Here is a 24,174-nt window from a genome sequence, read left to right as displayed (position 1 = left end):
CCTCCAGTCTCTCCGTCCTGCCTTGTCATCTTCTTCCATGTTATCCTTCTCCACCTCTTTCTTAAAAGGACACTTGTGATTGCATTTACGCTCCACCTAGGTAACCCAGGATAATCTCCCTATCTCAAGATCCATAACTTAATCACATCTGCAAAGATCTTTTTTCCATATACAGTAACATTTACAGGTTCCAAAGATTAGAACCTGATATCTGTGGGGGCCATTATTTAGCTTACTACCTCCTCAGTTTTTGACCACTTCCTTTCTTTAATGAGGAACCAGTAACATGCTTTACTGCCCCAGTCATGGGATCAGCCGTTTCTCCAGAAGTTTTTGTTCCTTTTTAGTGAAGAATGATATTTGAAAGTCAAAATGTAGATGGTAGGTGGGCTTATTGCTACTAGGGTGTCATTCTTGTACATCCTTTCACTAGGACTAGGAAATAGGACACCAACTAGGAAATAACATATGGGTACACACACACATATACGCACACATACACACATACGTTTTGCGTGCATTCTGAAGTGTTGGGCTGGAGTCAGCTTGTATGGGCTTGCAAAAGCCAATAGTTATATATTTAGGAATTCTGTGAGTGACTGTTAAACTAATGGCAGTTTGAATAAGCTATGGTGGGAATATTTACACCATGGAAATCAGCAAACATTACAAATCAGTGGGTTTTTTTCTTATTTCTTTAAAATCAATGTTTTTTTAAAATGAGAAAGCCACTTTACCAGCACACTACTACATAGGTATCACACACACATACCCTCTCTCTCTCTCTCTATACATAATATTTGATATTATATACATAAGTATACACACACACACAGATACACACACACACACATACATACACCCATTGGGCTCACACCTCTACCTCTAATTCTAGTCCAACATCACACAGTCTGTTCTAGTCTTTCCTGTTTCTATATTTGTAACTATCTTCTCCAGTAGTAAGAAACCTGACTCCCATTATTCTCAATATATTGACTTACTTACTCACTTTCCTGACTGCATGAACCATCTCCTTGGCCCTGTCTCCGCTGACCCTGACCAAGAGAACTGCCTCCTTTGCCCTGAACATGAGGGCCATTTATCTGGCCCTGGACCTACTGGTCCTGACAGACCTTTCAAGCTATACCTAAGCCCCAGCCCTGCCAGCCCAGGCCATCGGAATTGCCTCCTTGGCCTGGGCCCCACCTGCCCTAAACTCAACAGCCAAATCTTGACCTTAGCTCCTCATATTTCCTTCTTTGTCTACCCTTCCCATTAAAAATGCTTATTTCCCTATTCTTTTTAAGTGCGTGGTGACAAGCCATCAATTTGACTCAGTCATGTGGGTTGCCATCTGGGACATGCTTGTAAATAATAAAACATTATTTATTATTTATCTGAACTGGAAATCTAACTGATGTCCTGCATTTTTATTTGCCAAAATCTGGCAATCCTAGTTAGAGAGAACTATACAAACAAGCTTCCTTTAATCCTGAAACACCATCTATAACTCAAGACTTCCCTGCCCACGCTGGGCTCCTAGCTCTTCCTGTACTGAGCTCTTTCCACCTCACACTTCTGCTTCAAAGGCACGAGGTGTGCCCCTTTCTACGCTTACTTTCTGTACCACACCTTTTCTCTGCCCTTGACCTGCACATATTGCTTTTGTTCCCCTCCAAAGAGCTGTCAGAGTTACAGACAGTTGCACGCAGTTTAATCTACAACTAGAGAGTTTAGTTGACTAATTAGTTCATGTGTTTTTATCTCGGAATACTCATAAAGGAGATGCCATCCTCCAGAAAGCTTTACATAGTTAGCCAGTAATTTGTACACCCACAGCATTCTTTTCATTCCTCTACCAGTATTTTTATCTTCTGTTAACCAAAATTTTAGAAACAAAGACCTGATTGAAATGAAAAGGTGTTTATTTGTGGTTTGTTAGGACTGCGGCCCAGGAGACACAGATTCAAGAAGCACTTGAATTGTGTTCCACCGGACTACAAAATGAGGGAGGCTTATAAAAGCCAAAACTGCAAGGTTACAGTTAGTTACATGAGTTGTTTATCAAGAATTATAATTGGAGCTGGCAAGCAGTAAGTGTGCTTGTTAAGTAAGGATTGGTTGGGATCAGAAATGGTTGCATAGTTACAAGGGAGACCTTGAGACCATAAGGTTGCAGCTGGCAGGTGTTGTTCAGAATACAGCTGGTAGTGTTCTTGGGTCTAGTATGGTTCAAAGAAAGTTCACGCTCTCAGTGATGCAGAGAGGTGTCTGAGACCAGATCCTCAATGGTCACCTGACTTCATTTTTGTATGCCTGAACTGTGATTACCCCCATTATAATTTCAATTTGTCATCACTTCTTATATTGAAAACTGTCTATGTTATATGTTTGTTGTGGAATTATCTCCAGAGTAGACTGTTCAGTGAAAAAATAAAATAAAATGAGGAGAAGAACTAGAATAAAGGGAATAAAGCTACCGTATACAAAGCTGTGAATAAAGTATCTCTGAAGGGATAAAAATAAACTGTTTTGCAGTGGTGACTTTCAAGGAGGGAAACTATGAGACTGAGAGACAGGGATGTGAGGGAGACACTTTTACTATCTATTCTTTTGTACTAATTAAAAAAACTAAGTGCATATTTTAATTATTCAAACATATTTAATTTGGCGGGGTGGCAGGGGGGGAATTCCCTGGCCATCCAGTAGTTGGGACTCCTTACTTCCACTGCAGGGGACATGGGTTTGATCCCTGGCTAGGGAACTAAGGTCGCGCATGCCGCGTGGTGAGGCCAAAAAAGAGAGAAAAATATAATTTTTTAAAGGCGAAATTATCTGCTTATGTAGGTATGCCCCTCCTTAGACAGTAAGCTACTGCTTGAGGTCAGGGACCACATCCATTTCAATTTGTACTCCAAGAGCCCAGCACTGTGTCTAGGTCAGAGTCATAATTTTGGCTCTTTATACATATATAAAAATAGCCTTCCCCCCACTGATTCATTTCCATTGCTATTACTGATATTACCTCAGTTAAATTAAACTGTATTAAATTCTTTAATGTCAAACATAAAAATTAATGAATAATAAAAATGATAAATTTCAAATTCAATTATTAAACTAATTTAAATGAGATAAATGTTAAAATAATAAAGCCTATAAAAACACTGGAATTTTTAAAAAATTAACTCTATTGAGGAATAGTGCACAAACAATAAAACACCCATTTAAGTGGGTTTGATGAATTCTGACAAACGTATGTACACATGTAATGACCACAATCAAGAGATAAAAAATTTCTGTTACCCCAAAAAGTTCTAGGTCCCCCCTTCTCAATCAATTTTAACCTCCCCTCCTTGGCCACTGGCAACCACTAAAAATCACATTACCATCTATTAACAGATTTCAAATATATTTAACTACACACATTTAATTTATTAACAGAAAGTCTGTATTTTGCTATTAAATCAAAAAGCAAATGCTGGCCCACAAAAAAAAAAAAGTGCATAGTTTGACCATGTTCTTGTTTCAATTCATTTTTTTTTCTCATTCTTTATGAGAGAGTAAATTTGTCATGTGGCATAAGAAGGAAAATTGGAGGGGCTTCCCTGGTGGCGCAGTGGTTGAGAGTCCGCCTGCCGATGCAGGGGACACGGGTTCGTGCCCCGGTCCGGGAAGATCCCACATGCCGTGGAGCGGCTGGGCCCGTGAGCCACGGCTGTGGAACCTGCGCGTCCGGAGCCTGTGATTCTTACAGGAAGAAGATAACATTACATTGAACCTCTACAATTCTTCATACACTGTGCAATTTTCAAATAAAGTATTAAGCAGTTAAAAAAAAAAAAGAAGGAAAAGTGGAAAGGCTGCTGTATTTTCAAGAGGAATACTAGCAATTGCCATTTATTGAGCATCTAATACGCACCAGGCACCATACTGACCCTTTACATGAATCCATTTTCTCATTCCATCCTCACAGCCACCCCAACAGCTGGGTATTCATTATTAAAATCATTTTGCGTGTGGCTTAGAAGTACCCCTGACCTCAACTAAGCATGGTTAACACAAATGCATCACACATTTAACAATACCCCGAATCTCCAAGCTCTAAACAACCCACCACATACTTAAGTAGCAGTAAATCCTGTTAAACCAGGTGCCCTCCCTAGTTCTCAGAAATAACCAGAACTACCACTGTCACTCTGTGGCTCAAGGATCGCTGATCTTGTCCAAGTCTGTGCTGCCCTTTCCTTGACGAGTGAACGTTTCACCTCTGGCCCAGCGTCTACTCTGGAGCCAACTCCCACAGGGCTGTGCTGGAGCCCTCCTCCCTCTCCAGGGTGTGAGGGTTGCTCACAAAGATTCTCCAGTAGTCCTGGGATTCTGAATTCACTATTCCAGAAACAAAGGTCTTCTAGGGGGCAGTGTAGATTTACTCCTTGGGCTGACCTAAGGAGGTAGCTCTGCACAAGTTGAAATTCAAGTTACACATAAAAGATGAAGCTTGAGACTCAGAGAAGTTAAAAATCTTGGTCAAGATCACCAGCTGGTCAGCAACAGAATTAGGATTCAATCTCAGTCTGTCTGACTTCCAAACAACGACTGCTTTTCACTCTGTTGGGCTATCTTCCTGACCATTCTTTAGACTAAAGGGAAAAGGACATAGCAAGTAAGGAGTAATTAAATAAATATATGCGGAGCAACTGCTCTGTGCCAGGCCCCAATCTATGACATGAACAAAAGAGAAAAGACAGAACTTGTGAGGAGAAATGTTCTTTGGGGAGAACCAGGTCTCAGTTAAAGCAGAGAGGAGACTGATGCTCTCGGGGATTTTGCTGATGAAAAATTACAAGTTCCATGCATTGTAACCCATGCAATCGCTCATGAAATATTCAAGCTCACAAGGGCCTGGGGCTGCGTTAGGTGCTGAAATGGAGTGGGGAACAAACAGATATGAACACTGTCTGCAAGTTTACAATCTCATGGAGGGGGAGGGATAAACAAATAAATGAACACTCACATGTATAATTACAGATTGTGGTAAGTGCTATGAAGGGAAAAGAACAGCTTGCTAGAAGAGAGAAAAGAAAGGAACCTACTTTAAAAGAAGAACCCCAAAGATTGAGAAGGCACTGGACAGGTGAAGAATGTTTCAGAGAGAACAGCAAGTACAAAGGCCCTGAAGTAATAAAAAATGAGGGCTTGGGCTTCCCTGGTGGCGCAGTGGTTGAGAGTCCGCCTGCCGATGCAGGGGACACGGGTTCGTGTCCCGGTCCGGGAAGATCCCACATGCCGCGGAGCGGCTGGGCCCGTGAGCCATGGCTGCTGAGCCTGCGCGTCCAGAGTCTGTGCTCCGCAACGGGAGAGGCCACAACAGTGAGAGGCCCGCATACCGCAAAAAAAACAACAACACAAAAACAACAAAGAAACAAAACAAAACAAAAAAATGAGGGCTTGAGGAGTTGAAGGAAGGCCAGTGTAGCTGGGGCCGCTCAACTATCACTGGATGATACTGTGTCTCAATTCCATTTAGTGCAAGTGGGAGGGAGTTCCAGGAAGAGGTGACAGATTGAGCAAAGACACAGAGGCAGGAAAACTATAAAGTGCGGCAGAGGGGTGACATGTTTGGGGAGCTAACAAGCAACTCTGTGCTCTTAGGAGTAGCAAGCGGTTGAACTTAAAAGCCAGGTTGAGTATTTGTATTCTATTTGAAGCAAGAAGGGGCTAACATGTTTAAACAATGGAGGTAAATTTAGGAAGATGGCCAGGGAGTAAGTGGATGACCTGGAAACAGCGATATCCTTGGAGCGCTCTTGCAATAGCCCAAGCAAGAGGAAAGTAAGACTTGCCTAAGGGTAGGTGGTACAATGAAGGAACTGCCCCTTCCTTATAACCAACAGATATAAAATTCCCCAAAAGGAAGAGCAAAGAAGAGTTGTCCAGGGGAAATCTCTGGCAGGAGGGAAAAGGTTGAAACAGTGTCTGTGAGGTTTTCAGAGTTTCCACCTCCTTTGGGGGTTCTCTACCTTTGAGGCCCCTGACTCTTCATCAAAACATAGCAACAAAGCCTCCTAGCAAGGAATACCTAAGTTCCTGGGGTTCCCGTGAGCTGATGAGAGCAAGTCCAAAGGAGAGGGCCTGGGAAGGAGTGGTGACAGTCATGGGGGATAATCACTCAAAAGGAGGTTCTAGGGTATAAATACTGCTACATCATGTGGCAGCTACTCCCTCCCACCAAGCTCTTCTTAGACCTTTAGAAGATATGTTCTCTTTCCCTGGGCATGGCTAAGTGGAAATAGGTCAGACATGGGTGGAAGAAAATTTCCTAAGGACAAATTGATAGGATTTGGCATCTAACCTGATTAGATTTTGAGGAAAGGAAAGAGAGAATAGAAAATAATTATGAGAGAAGCCTGGGTGTTGGAACAGGGGTGATTTAAGATCTTTTAGCTGCCTTTACACGACTCTTACCCTCCGTAAGCAACCTTCTGATGCTAATATTTTTCCCAAGCCAACTTTTCTATAGGTATGCCATTATATTTCTTAGGATAAATTAGTAAATTGGGCTCTTGTGATTTAATCACCACCTAGGTGAAATGACACAATCAAGTTCTTGAATTTGCAAGTTAGAAATTCTAGCCTGGGACTTCCCTGGTGGCGCAGTGGTTAAGAGTTCGCCTGCCTGTGTGGCGGACGTGGGTTTGATCCCTGGTCCAGGAAGATCCCACATGCCACGGAGCAACTAAGCCCGTGCGCCACAACTACTGAGCCCGTGCGTCACAACTACTGAAGCCTGCACACCTAGAGCTTGTGCTCCGCAGCAAGAGAAGCCACCACAATGAGAAGCCTGCACGCTGCAACGAAAAGTAGCCCCCACTCGCCACAACTAGAGAAAGCACAAGTGCAGCAACCTCATATCCCCTTATAGCACAACCCCATTTTTATGCCCTTTTTCACAGAAAAATCTTCTCAAAGGGGTTAATTCTCCCCACCCTATCCCTTTGCTTTTCACTTCTTCTTGAATTAATTCTTCAACCCTCTCTAGTCAGGGTCCATACCAGACAGCCACAGAAACTTCTGTAGTTAAGGTTATCAACAATACTCATGATGTCGTATCAAATGATCACTTTCTGTCCTCATCTTACCCAAACTCTTGTTAATGGTCTACACCACTGACTATTCTCTTCCTGCTACTTTATTCTTTTGTCCTCAGAAATATCACATTCTTCTGGTTTTCCCTCCACCTCTTTGGTTGCTTCTTCTCAACATTCTTTGCTGGCTGGATCCTATTCTTCTGACATGTCGATCTTGGAGTGGTCCAGGACTCTCCTCTTTTTTCTGTTTGAGGTCACAAACTGTCAACTCATCACCCAAACTGAACTCACATGTGGGTATTATATGTCTTGCAGTTTTTACAATGCGAAATTGTGTTTAAAAAAAAACAAGCCCATATTTCCAATTTCTCTTGGAGAATTAGATCTAGCAAAATAGGGTTTGCATTCTCACACTGCTGTAATTTGCTGGAGCTGAGTACCTTCTGCCTGGGTCATTTCTTTTTGTGTGTGTGGTTTAAACAGCAGAAATTTATTTTCTCACAGTTATAGAGTCTTTAAACCCAAGATCCAGATGTCAGCAGGATTGGTTTCTTCTGAGGCCTCTCTCCTGGGCTTCCAGATGGTCACCTTGTCACTGTGTCCTCACATGGTCTTTCGTCTGTGCACATGGAACCCTGGTGGCTGTGCATCCAAATTTCCTTTTCTTATAAAGACACTGGTCAGATTGGGTTAATATCATGCTTTGTAACAGTCAGATTGAATTAGTACCCTAACAACCTCACTTTAACTTAATTGTCTTTTTAAAGGCTCTGTCTTCAAAAACAGTAACATTCTGAGTTACTGGGGGTTAGGGTTTCAACATTATCAATTTTCGGGGGCAAAATTCATCCCATAACATCTTTATGATCTTTGTTGATTATAAAAGTAATCTATGCTTTTTTAAAATCAAATTATACAGAAATGTGTAAGTAGAAAGTCAAAGTCTCCTGTCATCTCACTTCTCATGACAATATCTCCCAACAGTTAGGCGTAATCAGTGTTTCTTGAAAGAATGAGTGAGTGAGCATGGGGTGGGCTTCATATTACACCTGAAAAAAGTGAGGCACCAAAGAGGCTAAGCAACCTTTTCTAGGTTATAAAACTAGTTAATGAAAAGAGAACCAGGACTTCCCTGGTGGCGCAGTGGTTAAGAATCCACCTGCTGATTCAGGGGACAGGGTTCGAGCCCTAGTCTGGGACATCCCACATGCCACAGAGCAACTAAGCCCATTCGCCACAACTACTGAAGCCTGCACACCTAGAACCTGTGCTCCACAACAAGAGAAGCCACCGCAACGAGAAGCTCACGCACTGCAACAAAAAGTAGCCCCTGCTTGCCACAACTAGAGAAAGCCCACGCACAGCAATGAAGACCCAACACAGCCAAAAAATAACTAAATAAAATAAATTTTTAGAAAGTGAACCATACCCAGTTCTACAAATTTCTCATCCAACGTTCCTTCTACTATCTTATGCTACTCCTTTTTTATATTTGTTGTAATTTTTGAATAAAGACGTGTTCCTCATTTTTAATGTTAAAGTGGGTAAGTTGAAGATTTTATATTTCTCTTTAAAAGTTACCAAACCTGGGAATTCCCTGGCGTGCCTGGGTCATTCCTTAACCAGTTCGCTACTTCCAAACATCTAATATCCAGCCAGCTTTACTCATTTAGGTCACCTGTCTAAGTCACGCAGGAATTTGAGTTTATGACGCCTGATTTACCTTTCCCCAGGTAATCTCATCTAGTCCCACTTAAATACCATAAAGTTTTACATTTTCTTCTTTTGTTTAACAAATATTGATTGCCCACATGCCAGGAACTGCCTTACCAGACACTAGGGATATAGCATTGAGTAAAATAAGTCACCCTACTTTCAAAGAATTTACCTTCTAGCAGGTGAAACACACAAAATAGTGATAATGTAAAGCCAATTAATATGAACAAAATGAAAAGACAGCAAGGGATAGAGAAGGCTGTTTTAGACAGGGTCATCTGCCCCTGTGAGGTCATACTTGAACCTGAACGAAATGAAAAAAGGAAGGATTCCCCAGAGAGAGGAAACAGTAAGTACAAAAGTCATGGAGCTTGTCTGTCTTGTTTAAGAATGGCAAGGTCAGTGTGGCTGGAGCCCAATGAGTGAGATGAAGTGGTGGGAAGAGCATTTGGAGAGGTAACAGGGCAAATACAGATAGGACTTTGTAGGCTCTGGTGAGGATGACGGGGAGCCACTAGAATGTTCTGAGCAGGGGGGAGTGATGTGATCTGAACTATGTTTTGTTTTTAATTTATTTTGGTTGCGCCAGGTCTTAGTTGTGTCTGGCGGGCTCCTTAGTTGTGGCTCACCAGCTCCTTTAGTTGTGGCATGTGTGCTCCTTAGTTGAGGCTCGTGGGTTCCTTAGTTGTGGCATGCAAACTCTTAGTTGCAGCATGCATGTGGGATCTAGTTCCCTGACCGGGGATCGAACTCGTATCCTGTGTATTGGAAGGTGGATTCTTCACCACTGCATCACCAGGGAAGTCCCTGAACTATGTTTTAAAAGGAGTTATGTGGCTATCCTGTGGAGAACTGACTGGAGGAGGGCAAGAATAGAAATAGCTAGTTTACTGAAAAGGCGTGCGGGCTTCAGTAGTTGTGGCACGTAGGCTCAGTAGTTGTGGCTCGCAGACTCTAGAGCACAGGCTCAGTAGTTGTGGCGCATGGGCTTAGTTGCCCCGCGGCATGTGGGATCTTCCCGGACCAGAGCTCGAACTCGTGTCCCCTGCATTGGCAGGTGGATTCTTAACCATGGCGTCACCAGGGAAGTCCATGTGCATCTTTAATTTTACTAAGTGTTACACATTCTTCTCCTAAATGATGTACCAATTTATACTTCCACCAGCAGTACATAAGTTCCATTTTCCTAACTCCTAACACATGGTACTAATTTAAAATTTCTGCCAATCTGATGGGTATGAAATTATATCTCACTGTTGTTTTAATTTGTACTTTGATAGTTACAGTAAAGTTAAATATCTTGTCATGGGTTTATTGGCCATTTGGGTTTCTTTTTTTGGTGATCTACCTCAATATCCTTTCTCTACTTTTCTATTGGATTGTTTGCTTTTTTCCTTTTGATTTTGGGAACTTCTTGGGATATTAATCCTTTGATGGCTATATATATGGTGAATATTGTCTAATCTTTTGCTTGTTGTGTGCCATCTTTTAAAACTTCTGTTATTACAGAATTAACAAATTTTAATGCAGTAAAGCTAACAATATTTTGCCTTATGGTGTGTTTTTTGGATCTTATTTAAGAAAGTCTTCTCTATTTTGCTAACATAAAGATATTTATATTTTCTTTACTCCATCCAGCATTTAATTTTTGGATATGCTCTGAGGTAAAAATCCAATTTAACTTTTTCTTCCCCCTTTTGGAAAAAAATGTTCCAGCGCCATTTATTGAAAAGTTCACCCTTTACCTACTGACTTGTAATGCCCTCTCTATTATAAACCACGTTCCCATGGGCTAGTCTTCATTTCGGCCTCACAACCTCCACTGGCTTGCTTATTTTTCTTCTACTGGGGATGCTTTCCTTTATCGCTCTTCTCAGGGCTGCATCTCTCTCGTTCTTCAGATCGCAGCTCAAATGTCATTCCTCCATATCTAGATTATATCTACAGGTATGTCCGTCTCGGGGACCCCACGACTCCAAAAGGTCTGGAAGGACTGCAGTGGGCAGGAGCCACTGCTCAGCTGTTGCCAGGCCGTTGCCCGGGCGGCTATCGGGGAGGCCGCAGAGGGGAGGAACATCCCGAGTTCGAGTGACGGAATCCAGCGGGCGCCAGAGTCGCCCAGGGGTGCGTCACAGAGCGCGGTCGACCGGGGGCGGGGCCAGGTCTGAGTCACGTGGCTTGGTTGCCTACGCGCTGCTGGGCCGTGGGAAGATGGCGGACGGAAAGGGAGACGCCGCCGTCGCCGGGGCTGGGGCTGAGGCTCCGGCGGGAGTCGGAGCCGGAGACGGAACCGAGACAGAGTCCATGGCTCGGGGTCATAGCCCTGCATCTCCGGTGCCGGGAGCCTCAGGGCTGCGACCTTGTCTGTGGCAGCTGGAGACAGAGCTGAGGGAGCAGGAGGTGTCGGAGGTCTCATCTTTGAACTACTGCCGGAGCTTCTGCCAGGTGAGGGGCGGACTGGCTGGCTGAGGGCGGCAGGGCGGGGAGGCCAGGGGAAGAGGCCCCGGACCCGTTGCTGCAGCCGGGGCCGGACTGAAAGGCGCCACCTCCATGTCTTGCCGCGCCCCCGGGCCGGGAAGGCCCAGTTCGGAAGCCCGATCGCTGGCCCCCCTCAGCCACTGCCCGACTTCGGCCACCGCCAGGGCGGGTTGCGCTGGGTTAGACTGAGAGCCCGAAGGGCGCCGGCAGCTCCCTGGAAGGGCCGTGCCCTGTCGTCGTTGCCTGTCCCCCCGGCTGGTGGTTGGAGCGCCATTGCCTCCTGAGGGATTGATTGCTCGCTCGTTCCTTCCCGGAGATGCTTTTTTGAGTAGAGTGCAGATCTCCAAATTGTAAAACCTGGGTTTTCCTAAATAATCCGGAGATATATGTTGGGGCCAGAGACTTATGTTTGGAGTCAACGTCTTCTGGGCCCCTAAAAGGTATGACAGTTGGCTTTGAAAGACGTCTAGGGCTTTCTGCTTAAGGATTGTGGAGCTGGTTGGCTGTTTGGTTTTTGCTGCCTTTTTTGGGGGGGCCATCAAAGCTGTTCTTTCGCCTCTTCTATATTCCTTTGAGAATTGTGCTGCCAGAAATGAGGCTCGTGATCCTTGTAGTGGTTATTAGGCTCTTTGAGTAGAAGAGGATTGGGAAAGATGAGTGTGGTCTCTTTTGGCAGTTCTGTGACCATTTCTGTGCCGTAGTAGGTCCTAAACCTATGATTACATATTTCTTGGTATGCTTAGTTTCGTTTCCAGGATCACGCCGAGATTTTTCTTTATAAATTTAAAGATGTGCCATTATTATTTCTACATCTGCTTGTTTGTTCTAATCAGGTTTTGGAGCCGCCCCTCTGCTTCTCACCTGGTGCACCTTAGAAAATGCAAAATAATCGTTGGCACTTGGGCTCTTAATGAGTAGTTGAGTGTGCTGAATAAATTGCGGTGTTCCACAGTTATAATTTTGAGGGACAATTTGCTCTGTTGGTCCGGAGAAGAATCAAAAATTGACTTGATTGAATGTCTTTCTCCCTCCTCTCTGCTGAGCCAGAAGCACTTCATCTCTAAATGGGTTTTGTCCTTGCTAATCTTTTCCATACGTTGTATCACTCCAGTTTTTATGTCTACAACCGTCAGCCTTTCCCTGAACTCTGAAGTACTAAGGTGTTCTTTGCTTCTTCACTAGCAGTGAACATTCTTAGTACACATATTTACTTTACAAACTTTTACTGACTCCATAGGATGGTGCCAAACACTTTACCAAGTGCTGAGGAAACGTAAATAAGACTGCACTTACCCTTGATGAGCTTACGGTTGGGAGGCGGTAGTAGAAATAACAGTATTGTCAATGCAGTTTTGGTAATGATGGAAGAGGAGGCGTTGTAGAAATACTGGGAGAGGCCAGTTTAGATGGGGTGGCCTGGGAAGGCCCTATGGCTGAAGGGATGAAAATGAGTCTTGAATATCGGGGAAGGGGGTGGTATTCCAGAGTCAAAGGTAGAGATGAGAAGGAAAACAGTGCTTTGGGAGAAGAGGGAGCTAATTGGACCCGGATTAGTGAGCAGGAGAGCAGAAAAACTGTTGGTTTTGGGTAAGCCTCCTAAGCTTGCGTTGTCTTCCTAGAAGAATAGCAAGAATGGATATAACCCATCAAATTGAAGCTTGTCAGAGGATAACATATATATATATATATTCTGCTTTATGCCTACTGCTAGCAGCTCTGATTTTATTTTAACTGAATTTTAATGTATTGAGTCTTAGTGATACTTAGATATGTGAGGGCACCGAAGAATTTTAAAAAGGAAGTACTTTTGTAATTTGTCTTTCTTATGAAGTTCTTTTTTTTGGCCTGAAGTTTTCCCAAAACAATGTTTTGCACTAACAAAATAAAAGGAGTATCTGTGACGGTATGTTGTAATAGAAAGCACATTGGATTGCGAGTTAGTTGGGTCCTAATTATGACTTTACCACTTACTAGCTAATAACCTGGGGCAAACTATGACTGTGAGATTGTTTGTTTTCTGACCTTTATCTTGTAGTGCTTTATACGAACAGCAGACAGAAAGTTTATATTCAACCCTTCACAGTATTTATCACAATATTTTTGTTACATTTTCCCCATAGCCCAGATAAAATCAGTAGAGTATCCTTTCTTACCAGATACAGAAAAGTTTTTTAAAATTTTATGATGAAGTAGGAATAATTTCACTATCCAAATTTGGTTGAATAGCTTTTGGTTTCACATTTGAAAGGCAGAATAAAATTTATACATCTACTGATTGTGTGTGTGCGCCTGACATTGCATTAAGTGCTGGAGATAGGAGCCTGCTCTGCAGGAGCACCTAATGAATGTGTAGAGAGATGTAGTTGTATTACATTATCATAAAGGCCTGACCTGTGCTCTCTGGGATGCTTAACTGCCACAAAATTATTTCCATCATGTGTTTACTTTAGAGATATTGTCTTAAGGACTTATACTGTGCCAAGTAGATCCCTCCTGCAACAGGCTGGGACCGTATTCTCTCTAGCTCTTGCAGCACTTAAAAGAAATGGCTCTGTCTTTGGAATTGCACCAAATCAAGAAATGAACTAACATATGAAAGGATAGAGAAGCTTGTTTCATTCTGGGCATGTTTTCAATTTTCAGAAGTTTGTGAAGATGATCAAAATGAAACTTCAGAAGTAATAGTTACTAAGAAAATGATATTTAGATGAAGTTGTAGTTCGTGAAAATTTGTATTCAGTGATTATGGTGTGTGTGTGTGTGTGTGTGTGTGTGTGTGTGTGTGTGTGTGTGTGTGTGTGTGTGTGTGTGTGTGTGTGTGTGTGTGTGTGTGTGTGTGTGTGTGTTCCCCTTCCCTCAGTTCCTTTTCTGAAAACATTGTCTGCCAGACAGTCAGTGTGGATAAGATTAACTCCAGAAAACAGTCTTTCTTTGTTTTGCTGAAAAATTGATGATATCCTCTCAAATTCTTGCTATATTTTGGGAACCCAGATTCCTGAAGTTTTCCAACTGGCTGTTGTATTTGTAACACAAATTTTGAACACTTTTTTAAAGTAGACTTCATTAATAACTTGAAATTATACTTTGAGACTATCAAGCAGAGTAGTTTTATGAGTAAACCTTGTTTATGAGACACTTTGAGTTCTGGAACTAACAGTGACTTTGTAGATTTTTAAATGTTAAATTAGGTAAGTACTGAATATTTCATTTTCCCTTAGATTAGTGATTGAGTTCAAAGGGCCTAAATCAGATGGGCATACTGGCTTTACCATTTAAACTAGCTGTGTAACCTTGGCGCATGTTATTTTCTTTAAACCTTAGTTTTCTCATTTGCAAATGGAATGATAACAGTACTTACTGTTCTCTATGTAAATACACTGTTGTGTGGACTAAATAAAACAATCTCTGTAAAAAACAATGGCCCCAGAATTATCTGAGTTATCCAGATTTCTTGGAATAAAAAGTCAACAGTCTTGCCCCCAGCTTACTTTTCAGCTCTTACCTAGCCTTTCCCATCACCCCAGTTCTACTGTTACTTATTCAGGAGTACTTGGAGTTCATGGATCAAACTGGGATCTCAGTTACTCCTATGATTAAAATTTTGCCTGTGAATTTCCAGGTGCATTATTTTGGAAAAGATGACCTTAATTTTCATTGGATTCTTCAAGATCCAAGACACGTTAGGTTTTCAGTAAATATTTCCCAAGTGACTGGTCTACAAAAGGATGGAATTACTCCTTTAACAAAAACTCAGCTCATTAAGCATTTTTATGTCTTTCCCTTTCATTGTGCTGTTCTATCCTTTTCTCTCATTTTCTGCATGACAAGTTTTCCTTCTCTAGGGCCCAGTGCAAATGTTACCTTGTCTGTGAAGCTTTCTTTGATTTTACTAGATAGATTTCCTCTTAGTTGTTTGTGTTCTTTTGACACTTTGCACATACCTATGGTTTTAACTCCTTTCCTTGCTGTCACCGTCTTAGTTCAGGCTTCACAATGTCCTTTTGCAGCAACTCTTCACTAATCTTTCTTGCCTTCTTACTGGCCTTATCAGCAATGCATTTTGATGTTCCTTTTAAATTATAAACATAATCTTGTTAGTCACTTTATTCCCTAAAATTCTTCAATGGTTTTTTCCCCAAAGGCAAGATAAAATTCACACTTATCAGCCTGGCATGCAAAGTCTTTTAGGATCTGGACTTGCTCCACCCCTTACACCCAACTTTTTTTTTTTTTGTCTACCTTCATCCCAGTGTTCATCTCTCAGTCCACTTGATTAACCCCGGGGTCACCCCTTCCTCATCTGCTTATTTATCCTTTAAGACGTGACTCAAATAATAAGTTTTTTAGAGCATTTTCTGATTTCAGCAGACAGAATGAGGTGAGTCTTTCACTTAGAATATGGACTCCAGTAGCATCTTGTACATCGGCACGGTACCTCAATGTTTTTGTCCATGTTTATCTCTTCTATTGACTAGTAAACCAACGAGTCTTTGTTGTATACCTGGTACCTAGCAATTAATACAATGCCTGGCCCACAAAACTAATCTGTTGAATGAATTATATTGTAGGAACTTCATAATATACTCAAGAGATGAGTACTTCAAAAAAAACACCTAATGTAAAATCTAGTATGTTAAAAGGCAGTTCTACCATAAGAAATTCCTGTAAAGGAACAGGATAGGAGATTTTGGTCCTTTCTTAGAGACAATACTTGTCAACTTAGCTTACATTAATATAATAAATATAATAAAATACACATTTACATGTGTGGGTTGAGGACTAGTGTTGATGAAGGGATAAAATAGGAGGCATTATATAGTATTGAGGAAGAGTTACCAGTCTAATAGGACAACAGTTTGGAGATGTTGAGAGAGGGAGGATCAGTCTTCCTAACTCCTTGAGGTTGGTGGCCGTGAAGACTCTTGAGCATTACCTCTTTCATTTATTTTTACCTTTTTCAATTATTTATTTTAAAGGGCTTTTATTAAATGCATTAGCTTTTCTTCTTGTGCTGCCTTCTCCTGGGAGATGTCTAAATAGGAACTAAATGACAGTTATAACAGCAAAAGCTAGCTTTTCAGTGTGTGTAACCAAAACATATTATAAATGTGACCTGTGAAGCAGTGAGAACTTTGGGTGCTGTTATTTACTGTGGTACCACCCAGTCTCTTGTACTGTGGTCCCTAGTGACTTCTGTGTCTACCTGTGGATCATGCTCTTCTGAACAATGTTAGTTAAAAAGTCTAGATAGAACACACCGCTTATTTCAAGACCGCAAAGGCATTGGCAAACTAAAATGTGCTTTGTTTTCATTCAGTTGTAGACATCTGTCATCTCTCCCAGAGGTCTTCTTTGACTATCTTATCTAAAACAGCACTTCCCCATCTTCTTTACACTGCTTTATATTTCTTTTAATCACTGACTCTGTCTGATATGTGTATTTGTCTGTATCCCCACCTGGAATGTAAGCATCATGAGGGTGTTTGTATTGTTTACCCAGTGCCTAGATAGTCCCTGGCACTTAATGGCTATTCAATCAGTATTTATTGATCTTTTATCTCCTTCCTTCCATAAATCCCTGACTAGACTTCTTAAGAGTAACAAGCAAGACTTAGCTTATCTTTATCAAGAAATAGGAACTTTTCTTGTCAGCAGGTTTATGCTGCTTCCTAGTAGGGATCAGGTTTTATTGTTCTTTGTATCTTGATTAACTAAGAGTAGAACCTCATTTTAATTTTATTTATATTTTCTAAGAACTTCCCCTGGTTGCTTATATTCCACAAATATTTAAAGTAATGAATTTTTCAGCAAACTTTCTTAGCCAGATTGAAGCATTTATTTTGGATATGATTGACACCATACTTTACAACCCAAACGTAGATTGCAAGATGGTATAAAAAATAGATTCCTAAAACTTTCATTGCTGACATAAGCAACATAGAAACCATATGAAAAAATAGAGGGATATTTAATTTATTGAGCATCTTTTGTGTGCCAGGCACTTGGGTAGGTGGTGGTATTTTCCTTTTACGGTAGAAAACAGACCCAGGGAAATTACGAAACTTTCCCAGGATCACACAGCTGTGGCGAAGTCTTTGACTCCAGAGCCCATGCTGTTTTTCTTATATCAGCATTTCCTAAATTATGTTTTGTTCCATGAAATATATGTATGCATAAGCACTTCTTGAAATAAGGATTATTTGTTCATATAAGTTGGGAAAATGTTGGGATAAACGTTTTTTGTTGTTGTTGTGTTCTGTTTTGTTTTGTTTTGTTTTTGCGGTACGTGGGCCTCTCACTGTTGTGGCCTCTCCCGTTGCGGAGCACAGGCTCCGGACGCGCAGTCTCAGCGGCCATGGCTCACGGGCCCAGCCGCTCCGCGGCATGTGGGATCTTCCCGCACCGGGGCACGAACCCGTGTCCCCTGCATCGGCAGGCGGACTCTCAACCATTGCGCCACCAGGGAAGCCCAGTGTTGTTGTTGTTTTTTAATTAATTAATTAATTTTTGGCTGCTTTGGATCCTTGTTGCTGCGCACAGTCCCCCTCTAGCTGCGGTGTCTTTGCCGCAGTGCGTGGGCCTCTCAGTGCGGTGGCTTCTCCCGTTACGGAGCACGGGCTCCAGGCAAGTGGGCTCAGTAGTCGTGGCTCGTGGGCTCTAGAGCGCAGGCTCAGTAGTTGTGGTGCACGGGCCCAGCTGCTCCGCGGCACGTGGGATCTTCCCGGACCAGGAACCGAACCTGTGTCCCCTGCATTAGCAGGCGGACTCTCAACCACTGCGCCACCAGAGCAGTCCCTAAACATTTTTTTAATATGACACATTGTGACTCTTCTAGAGAGACATTTAAGTATTGTACAACATTTGCCAAAATTAAGGTGTCTAAAACATTTAACATTTGGGAGATTGGGATTGACACATATACACTATTTATACCATGTATAAAATAGATAACTAATGAGAACATACTGTATAGCCCAGGGAACTCTACTTAATGCACTGTGGTGATCTAAATGGGAAGGAAATCCAAAAAAGAAGGGATATGTGTATATGTATAGCTGATTCATTTTGCTGTACAGTGGAAACTAACACAACATTGTAAAGCAACTATACTCCAATAAAAATTAATTTAAAAAAATAAATGAAACATTTTGCCATGTTCTAAACCTTATGTCAGCCCCCAAATCACATGCTTTACTTTCATTATAGTAAAGCAAATTAGTGTGGTGAGGAGTTGATTGCTTTATGTTTCTGCACACCACCGAGTTTTGATTTCCTGTTGTTAGCCTAAACATGACTGTGAGCTTTTTTTTTTCCTTTTTGGCTGCATTGGGTCTTTGTTGCTGCGCGTGGACTTTCTCTAGTTGCGGCGAGCAGAGGCTACTCTTTGTTGCAGTGTGCGAGCTTCTCATTGCGGTGGCTTCTCTTGTTGTGGAGCACAGGCTCTAGGCACGTGGGCTTCAGTAGTTGTGGCACGTGGGCTCAGTAGTTGTGGCACGTGGGCTCAGTAGTTGCGGCTCATGGGCTCTAGAGTGCAGGCTCAGTAGTTGTGACGCACAGGCTTAGTTGCCCTGTGGCATGTGGGATCTTCCTTGACCAGGGATTGAACCCGTGTCTCCTGCATTGGCAGGTGGATTCTTAACCACTCTGCCACCAGGGAAGTCCTGACTGTGAGCATTTTATAAAACCAATTTCCCTCCAAAGTTTTCTCAGGTGTTAGATTATACTTATTGTCCCAAATGAAAAATATTTTAATGTATTATAATTTTTTGGAAGTTGAGAATGAATTACATTTCAGACATATTTTGAGTTCAAGTTTATTTATTCATCTAGGTTTACCTATATTTCTGCACATAGCAAGCTTGGGAACTACTGATGTATTTGTCTTTTCTCCTCACTTCTGTGCTGTGCCTGATTTCGCTAATGTGTTTTTTAGAGGACTTTTCTTATTCTTTTTTGGGGGGATCTAGTAGCTTATTGTGCTGACATTTGATCTCATTGTATTTTTACTCCCAAAGAAATAACCTGAGTGTGTCACATTAGCCAGTACAGTAATGCCTTCTAATATGGACACTTATAAGAATTATTACCAGATATGATAGAATGAATGACTTAGCTTGGGAATTGTATTTTTATGATATATGGTTGTGTAAAACAGGCATATTTTCATTTGGGATTTCATTTTCTTTTTTCCATATGTATGTTTAAAATATATAAGGTATCCTGGGCTTCCCTGGTGGCACAGTGGTTGAGAGTCCGCCTGCCAATGCAGGGGACACGGGTTCGTGCCCCGGTCTGGGAAGATCCCACATGCCGTGGAGCGGCTAGGCCCGTGAGCCATGGCTGCTGAGCCTGCGCGTCCGGAGCCTGTACTCCACAACGGGAGAGGCCACAACAGTGAGTGGCCCGCGTACCGCCAAAAAAAAAAAAAAATATATATATATATATATATATATATATATATATATATATATAAGGTATCTTAAAGAAATAAAACTAATTATATATAGTTTTTGTTTTTTGTGACTCCAAACTGATACATGCACATTCTAGAAGCTTAAGACAAGATGTATAAATGCATAAAGTAAAAAGTGAAAGTACCATGTAGCCTCACTGTTAATAACTTGATGTATTATTCTGATTTTTGGAAAAGCACATATAGTATATGTGTGTATATAAATGTTAAAACTTTTAGTTGCCCAAGCAACTCATGAACACATTCTAATTGTAAAAACTTAGAATAACGTAAAAGAAGAGAAAGTTAAGATGAAAACTACCATATACTCCCTATACTTCAGTACTACATTTTCTTAGGTTAACAGTTTGGGAATGTATACTTACAGAATTTTTCCATATGATATGTATTATTTTTAGAAAAATACTGTCAAGTTTATATACTAAAACTTGCTTATTTCATTTAATATATTGTAGATATCTTTTCACATGGAACACACACATATTAACTACATTAAAAAAACTGCATAGTATTCCATTGAAAACTGCATTGATTTTATTTTTATTTTTTAATTATTTTTGGCTGCGTTGGGTCTTTATTGCTGTGCACGGGTCTTTCTCTAGTTGCAGTGAGCGGGGGCTGAGCGGGGGCTACTCTTCATCGCTGTGCGTGGGCTTCTCATTGCGGTGGCTTCTCTTGTTGTGGAGCGTGGGCTCTAGGTTCATGGGCTTCAGTAGTTGTGGCTCGCGGGCTCTAGAGCTCAGGCTCAGTAGTTGTGGCTCACGGGCTTAGTTTCTCCACGGCATGTGGGATCTTCCTGGATCAGGGCTTGAACCCATGTCCCCTGCATTGGCAGGCGGATTCTTAACCACTGTGCCACCAGGGAAGTCCAAAACTGCATTGATTTTAAATTATGCAAGTAGCAAAACCTTCAACACTCTTTTTTTTTCCTAATTTATATTTATTTATTTATTTGGCTGCGTTGGGTCTTCGCTGCTGTGTGCAGGCTTTCTCTAGTTGCAGTGAGCAGGGCCTGCTCTTCATTGCAGTGGGCGGGCTTCTCATTGTTGTGGCTTCTCTTGCTGTGGAGCATGGGCTCTAGGTGTGCAGGCTTCAGTAGTTGTGGCTCATGGGCTCTAGAGCGCAGGCTCAGTAGTTGTGGCACATGTGCTTAGTTGTTCCGCAGCATGTGGGATCTTCCCGGACCAGGGCTTGAACCTATGTCCTGTGTATTGGCAGGCAGATTCTTTTTTTTTTTTGCGGTACGTGGGCCTCTCACTGTTGTGGCCTCTCCCGTTGCAGAGCACAGGCTCCGGACGCGCAGGCTCAGCGGCCGTGGCTCACGGGCCAAGCTGCTCCGCGGCATGTGGGATCTTCCTGGACCGGGGCACGAACCCGCGTCCCCTGCATCGGCAGGCGGACTCTCAACCACTGCGCCACCAGGGAAGCCCACTGGCAGGCAGATTCTTAACCACTGTGCCATCAGGGAAGTCCCAAAACCTTCAACACTCTTAATTTAAAAATTTTTAAAACTGTGAAAGCTATGCTCAAGGCAGAATATATGAAGCTACAGAAAGGTTTTAGGAAAAAGTAGAAGCCCTTTCTTGCCTTCAGTTCCTCTAGTCACTCCCCACAGCAGTTAACGGTGTCTTATGTGTTCTTAAAAATTAAAATGCACACTCTTCTGCAATTTATATTTTAATTAATTAATTTTTGAAAAGAGTTATTTTTTTTTAATTTATTTTTGGCTGCGTCGGGTCATAGTTGTAGCACTTGGGATCTTCCTTGAGGCATGCGGGATCTTTTGTTGCGGCGCATGGGCTCTTCGTTGTAGTGCACAAGCTTCTCTCTAGTTGTGGTGTGCGGGTTTTCTTTTCTCTAGTTGTGGCGCGCAGTCTCCAGGGCGCATGGGCTCTGTAGTTTGCAGCACGCAGGCTCTAGTTGAGGCACACGAGCTCGGTAGTTGTGGCGCACGGGCTTAGTTGCCCCGCGGCGTGTGGGATCTTAGCTCCCTGACTAGGGATAGAACTCGCATCCCCTGCATTGATTGTAAGGCGGATTCTTTATCACTGGACCACTAGGGAAGTCCCTACATTTTGATTTAATATACTGAGGACAACTTTCTGTATCAGTACACGTTGAACATTACCATAATTAAATAATTTGTATTCTTTTTTGTTGTTACCGCAAATAATGTTGACGTGAACAACCTTAAACATTAAGCATTAGTTATTTATGTCCATAGCATAAATTCCTGGCATTGACATTACAGTACTGGACTAAAGAGAATGTTTTTTTAAAATTTTGATAGATACTGGCCTACGAGAAGTTGAGTATGTACTTCCACCAATAGTGTTATGGAGTCCCTGTTTCACTATATCCTTGCCAACCCTGGTATTACTAAACTTTTTAATATTTGCCCATCTGATAGTGGCAGATAATTGCTATCACACTATTAATTTGTATTTTAACAGCATTAAAAAAAATTATATATTCATTTATTTTGGCTGCGCCGGGTCTTAGTTGTGGCACACGGGATCTTCGTTGTGGCATGTGGGATCTTTAGTTGTGGCATGTTGGCTTCGTAGTTGCGGCATACGTGCTTCTTAGTTGCAGCATGTGAACACGTAGTTGCGGCATGCATGCGGGATCTAGTTCCCCAACCAGGAATTGAACCTGGACCCCTGCATTGGGAGCACGGAGTCTTACCCACTGGACCACCAGGGAAGTCCTTGTTATTTTTTCATGTGTATTAGATATTTACTTTTTTTTCCTGTGAGGTTTGTCTTTACCCTTTTTTTTTTTTTTAACATACTTCTGTTTTAAAATGTTATTATTTAAAAGTCATTAAAATTTGGTTGTGTCTAATGATCGAGTGTGACCTTGTAATCTTAAGATTCCATGCTGCTTTGAGGTTCTCAAGAAGCAGAACATACTACAGAGAGTTAGTTGCAGCCTAACCTGAAGCCATCAGAATGTATCATACAATTTAGTGATTGATTGTTGTTGTGAGAGATTTGTCAGTGTACTTATTTCCAACAAACATTTATTGATCATTACTACTTTGGGGAGATTTGGGAATCTTTGGGAAGACTGAGTCATAGCTGAATAAATGGAAAGACCCTAGTGCATTACATTAGCTAACTCTTTCTTATGTTGTTATCTTTATATGTTTTCAGATAAAGTGTCACTGAATGGATGTATTACCTTGCACCAAATCAGTTTGTTATGGGGCCTCAAATTGCTGCTTAAATGAGATGGCCTTTTAGGTGTGATTCTCCTCTAAAACTACATAAGTCTACTGGGAAACATTTGCTAAGGATTATTTTCTAAGTCACCTCCAAACATTTGCCTTGTGTATCCTTATTGAAATAAATAAATTTTAAATGTTCTATTTATGCAGTACCAATATATAAATTACAAGCAAACACAGAAGTATAAAAGGGATGAGACTTTTAAAACTAATTTAAATAAAAGTTTCAATATTATATTTCTGCCCCTTGATGGGTTATCATTTACACCTTTAGGGTAAGTGCCCATCCCAGTGGAAACCACTCTACTAATTTGAGCTGAAATTATTTGTTTACATTAGTTGTTATGCTCACTATCCTTATTTGACTCTTTCCTTCATAATGAAAGCTTGATTTTGGTAAATGAAAATGTTAAACCTAGAGCAAATTATCCAATGAAGTTCTAACAGTAAATGTGGGTAAAACATCATGTTTCGTCAATATTACGTTTTATTGTCTTATGAAATGGAGAACATATACAATAGAAAGTACATTTTAAGTTTGAAGTTAAGAGGTTTCGGTTTAAATCCTCATTCCAACACTTTTGTGATCTTAAACCTTGCCGTGAGTCTATATTCTTGTCTATAAAATTGGGGGTAATAGAAAGCTACCCCGTAGGTTGTTGTGAGGATCAAATGGGACAATATTACAGTACCCGTAGCATAGTTTTTGGTAGCAGCAGATAGGTACCCAGCGTGTCTGTCTCCTTATTTTGTTTCTATACTGAATATTGTTTTTTTTTTTGTTGGTTTTTTTTTTGTTTTTTTTTTCCGGTACGCGGGCCTCTCACTGCTGTGGCCTCTCCCTCTGCAGATGCACAGGCCCAGGGCCATGGCTCACGGGCCCAGCCGCTCCGCGGCATGTGGGATCTTCCCGGACTGGGGCACGAACCTGTGTTCCCTGCATCGGCAGGCGGACTCTCAAAGAAGTATTTCATGTAGCGTGGTTTTCCTCCATTTTCCTGTCAATGTAGAGCTCACTGAAAGAAAAGAGTTACCTAAATGCTTTCAGAGCATTTGCTAACATAGTTTTAGATTCAGAGAGCTTGTGATGAGTTTTGTAGACTGGAAGTGTAATTTACAGTAACTTTCTATTACATTGAAGCAATATGGATGCCTTTTGGGGTTTATAGTAGGTATAATGCGTTTGA

The 24,174-nt window shown here is 41.7% G+C and overlaps 1 protein-coding gene across 1 annotated transcript in view; it reads left to right on the top strand.

Annotated features, from left to right (window-relative positions):
* The first annotated feature begins 11,013 nt into the window (after positions 1-11,013).
* RLF (RLF zinc finger) overlaps positions 11,014-24,174 on the top strand; it is an 82,778-nt gene continuing 69,617 nt past the window's right edge. The window contains exon 1 of the mRNA XM_030868067.2: positions 11,014-11,249. Coding sequence (XP_030723927.1) covers positions 11,016-11,249 — 234 coding nt within the window. The 5' untranslated portion in view covers positions 11,014-11,015. The remainder of the gene's footprint in view (positions 11,250-24,174) is intronic.

The sequence above is a fragment of the Globicephala melas genome, chromosome 1 (assembly GCF_963455315.2).
Source record: "Globicephala melas chromosome 1, mGloMel1.2, whole genome shotgun sequence".
In the NCBI taxonomy this organism is placed as follows: Eukaryota; Metazoa; Chordata; class Mammalia; order Artiodactyla; family Delphinidae; genus Globicephala; species Globicephala melas.
The sequence above is the reverse complement of the archived record's forward strand: the minus strand, read 5'-3'. Positions and strand labels throughout refer to the sequence as shown.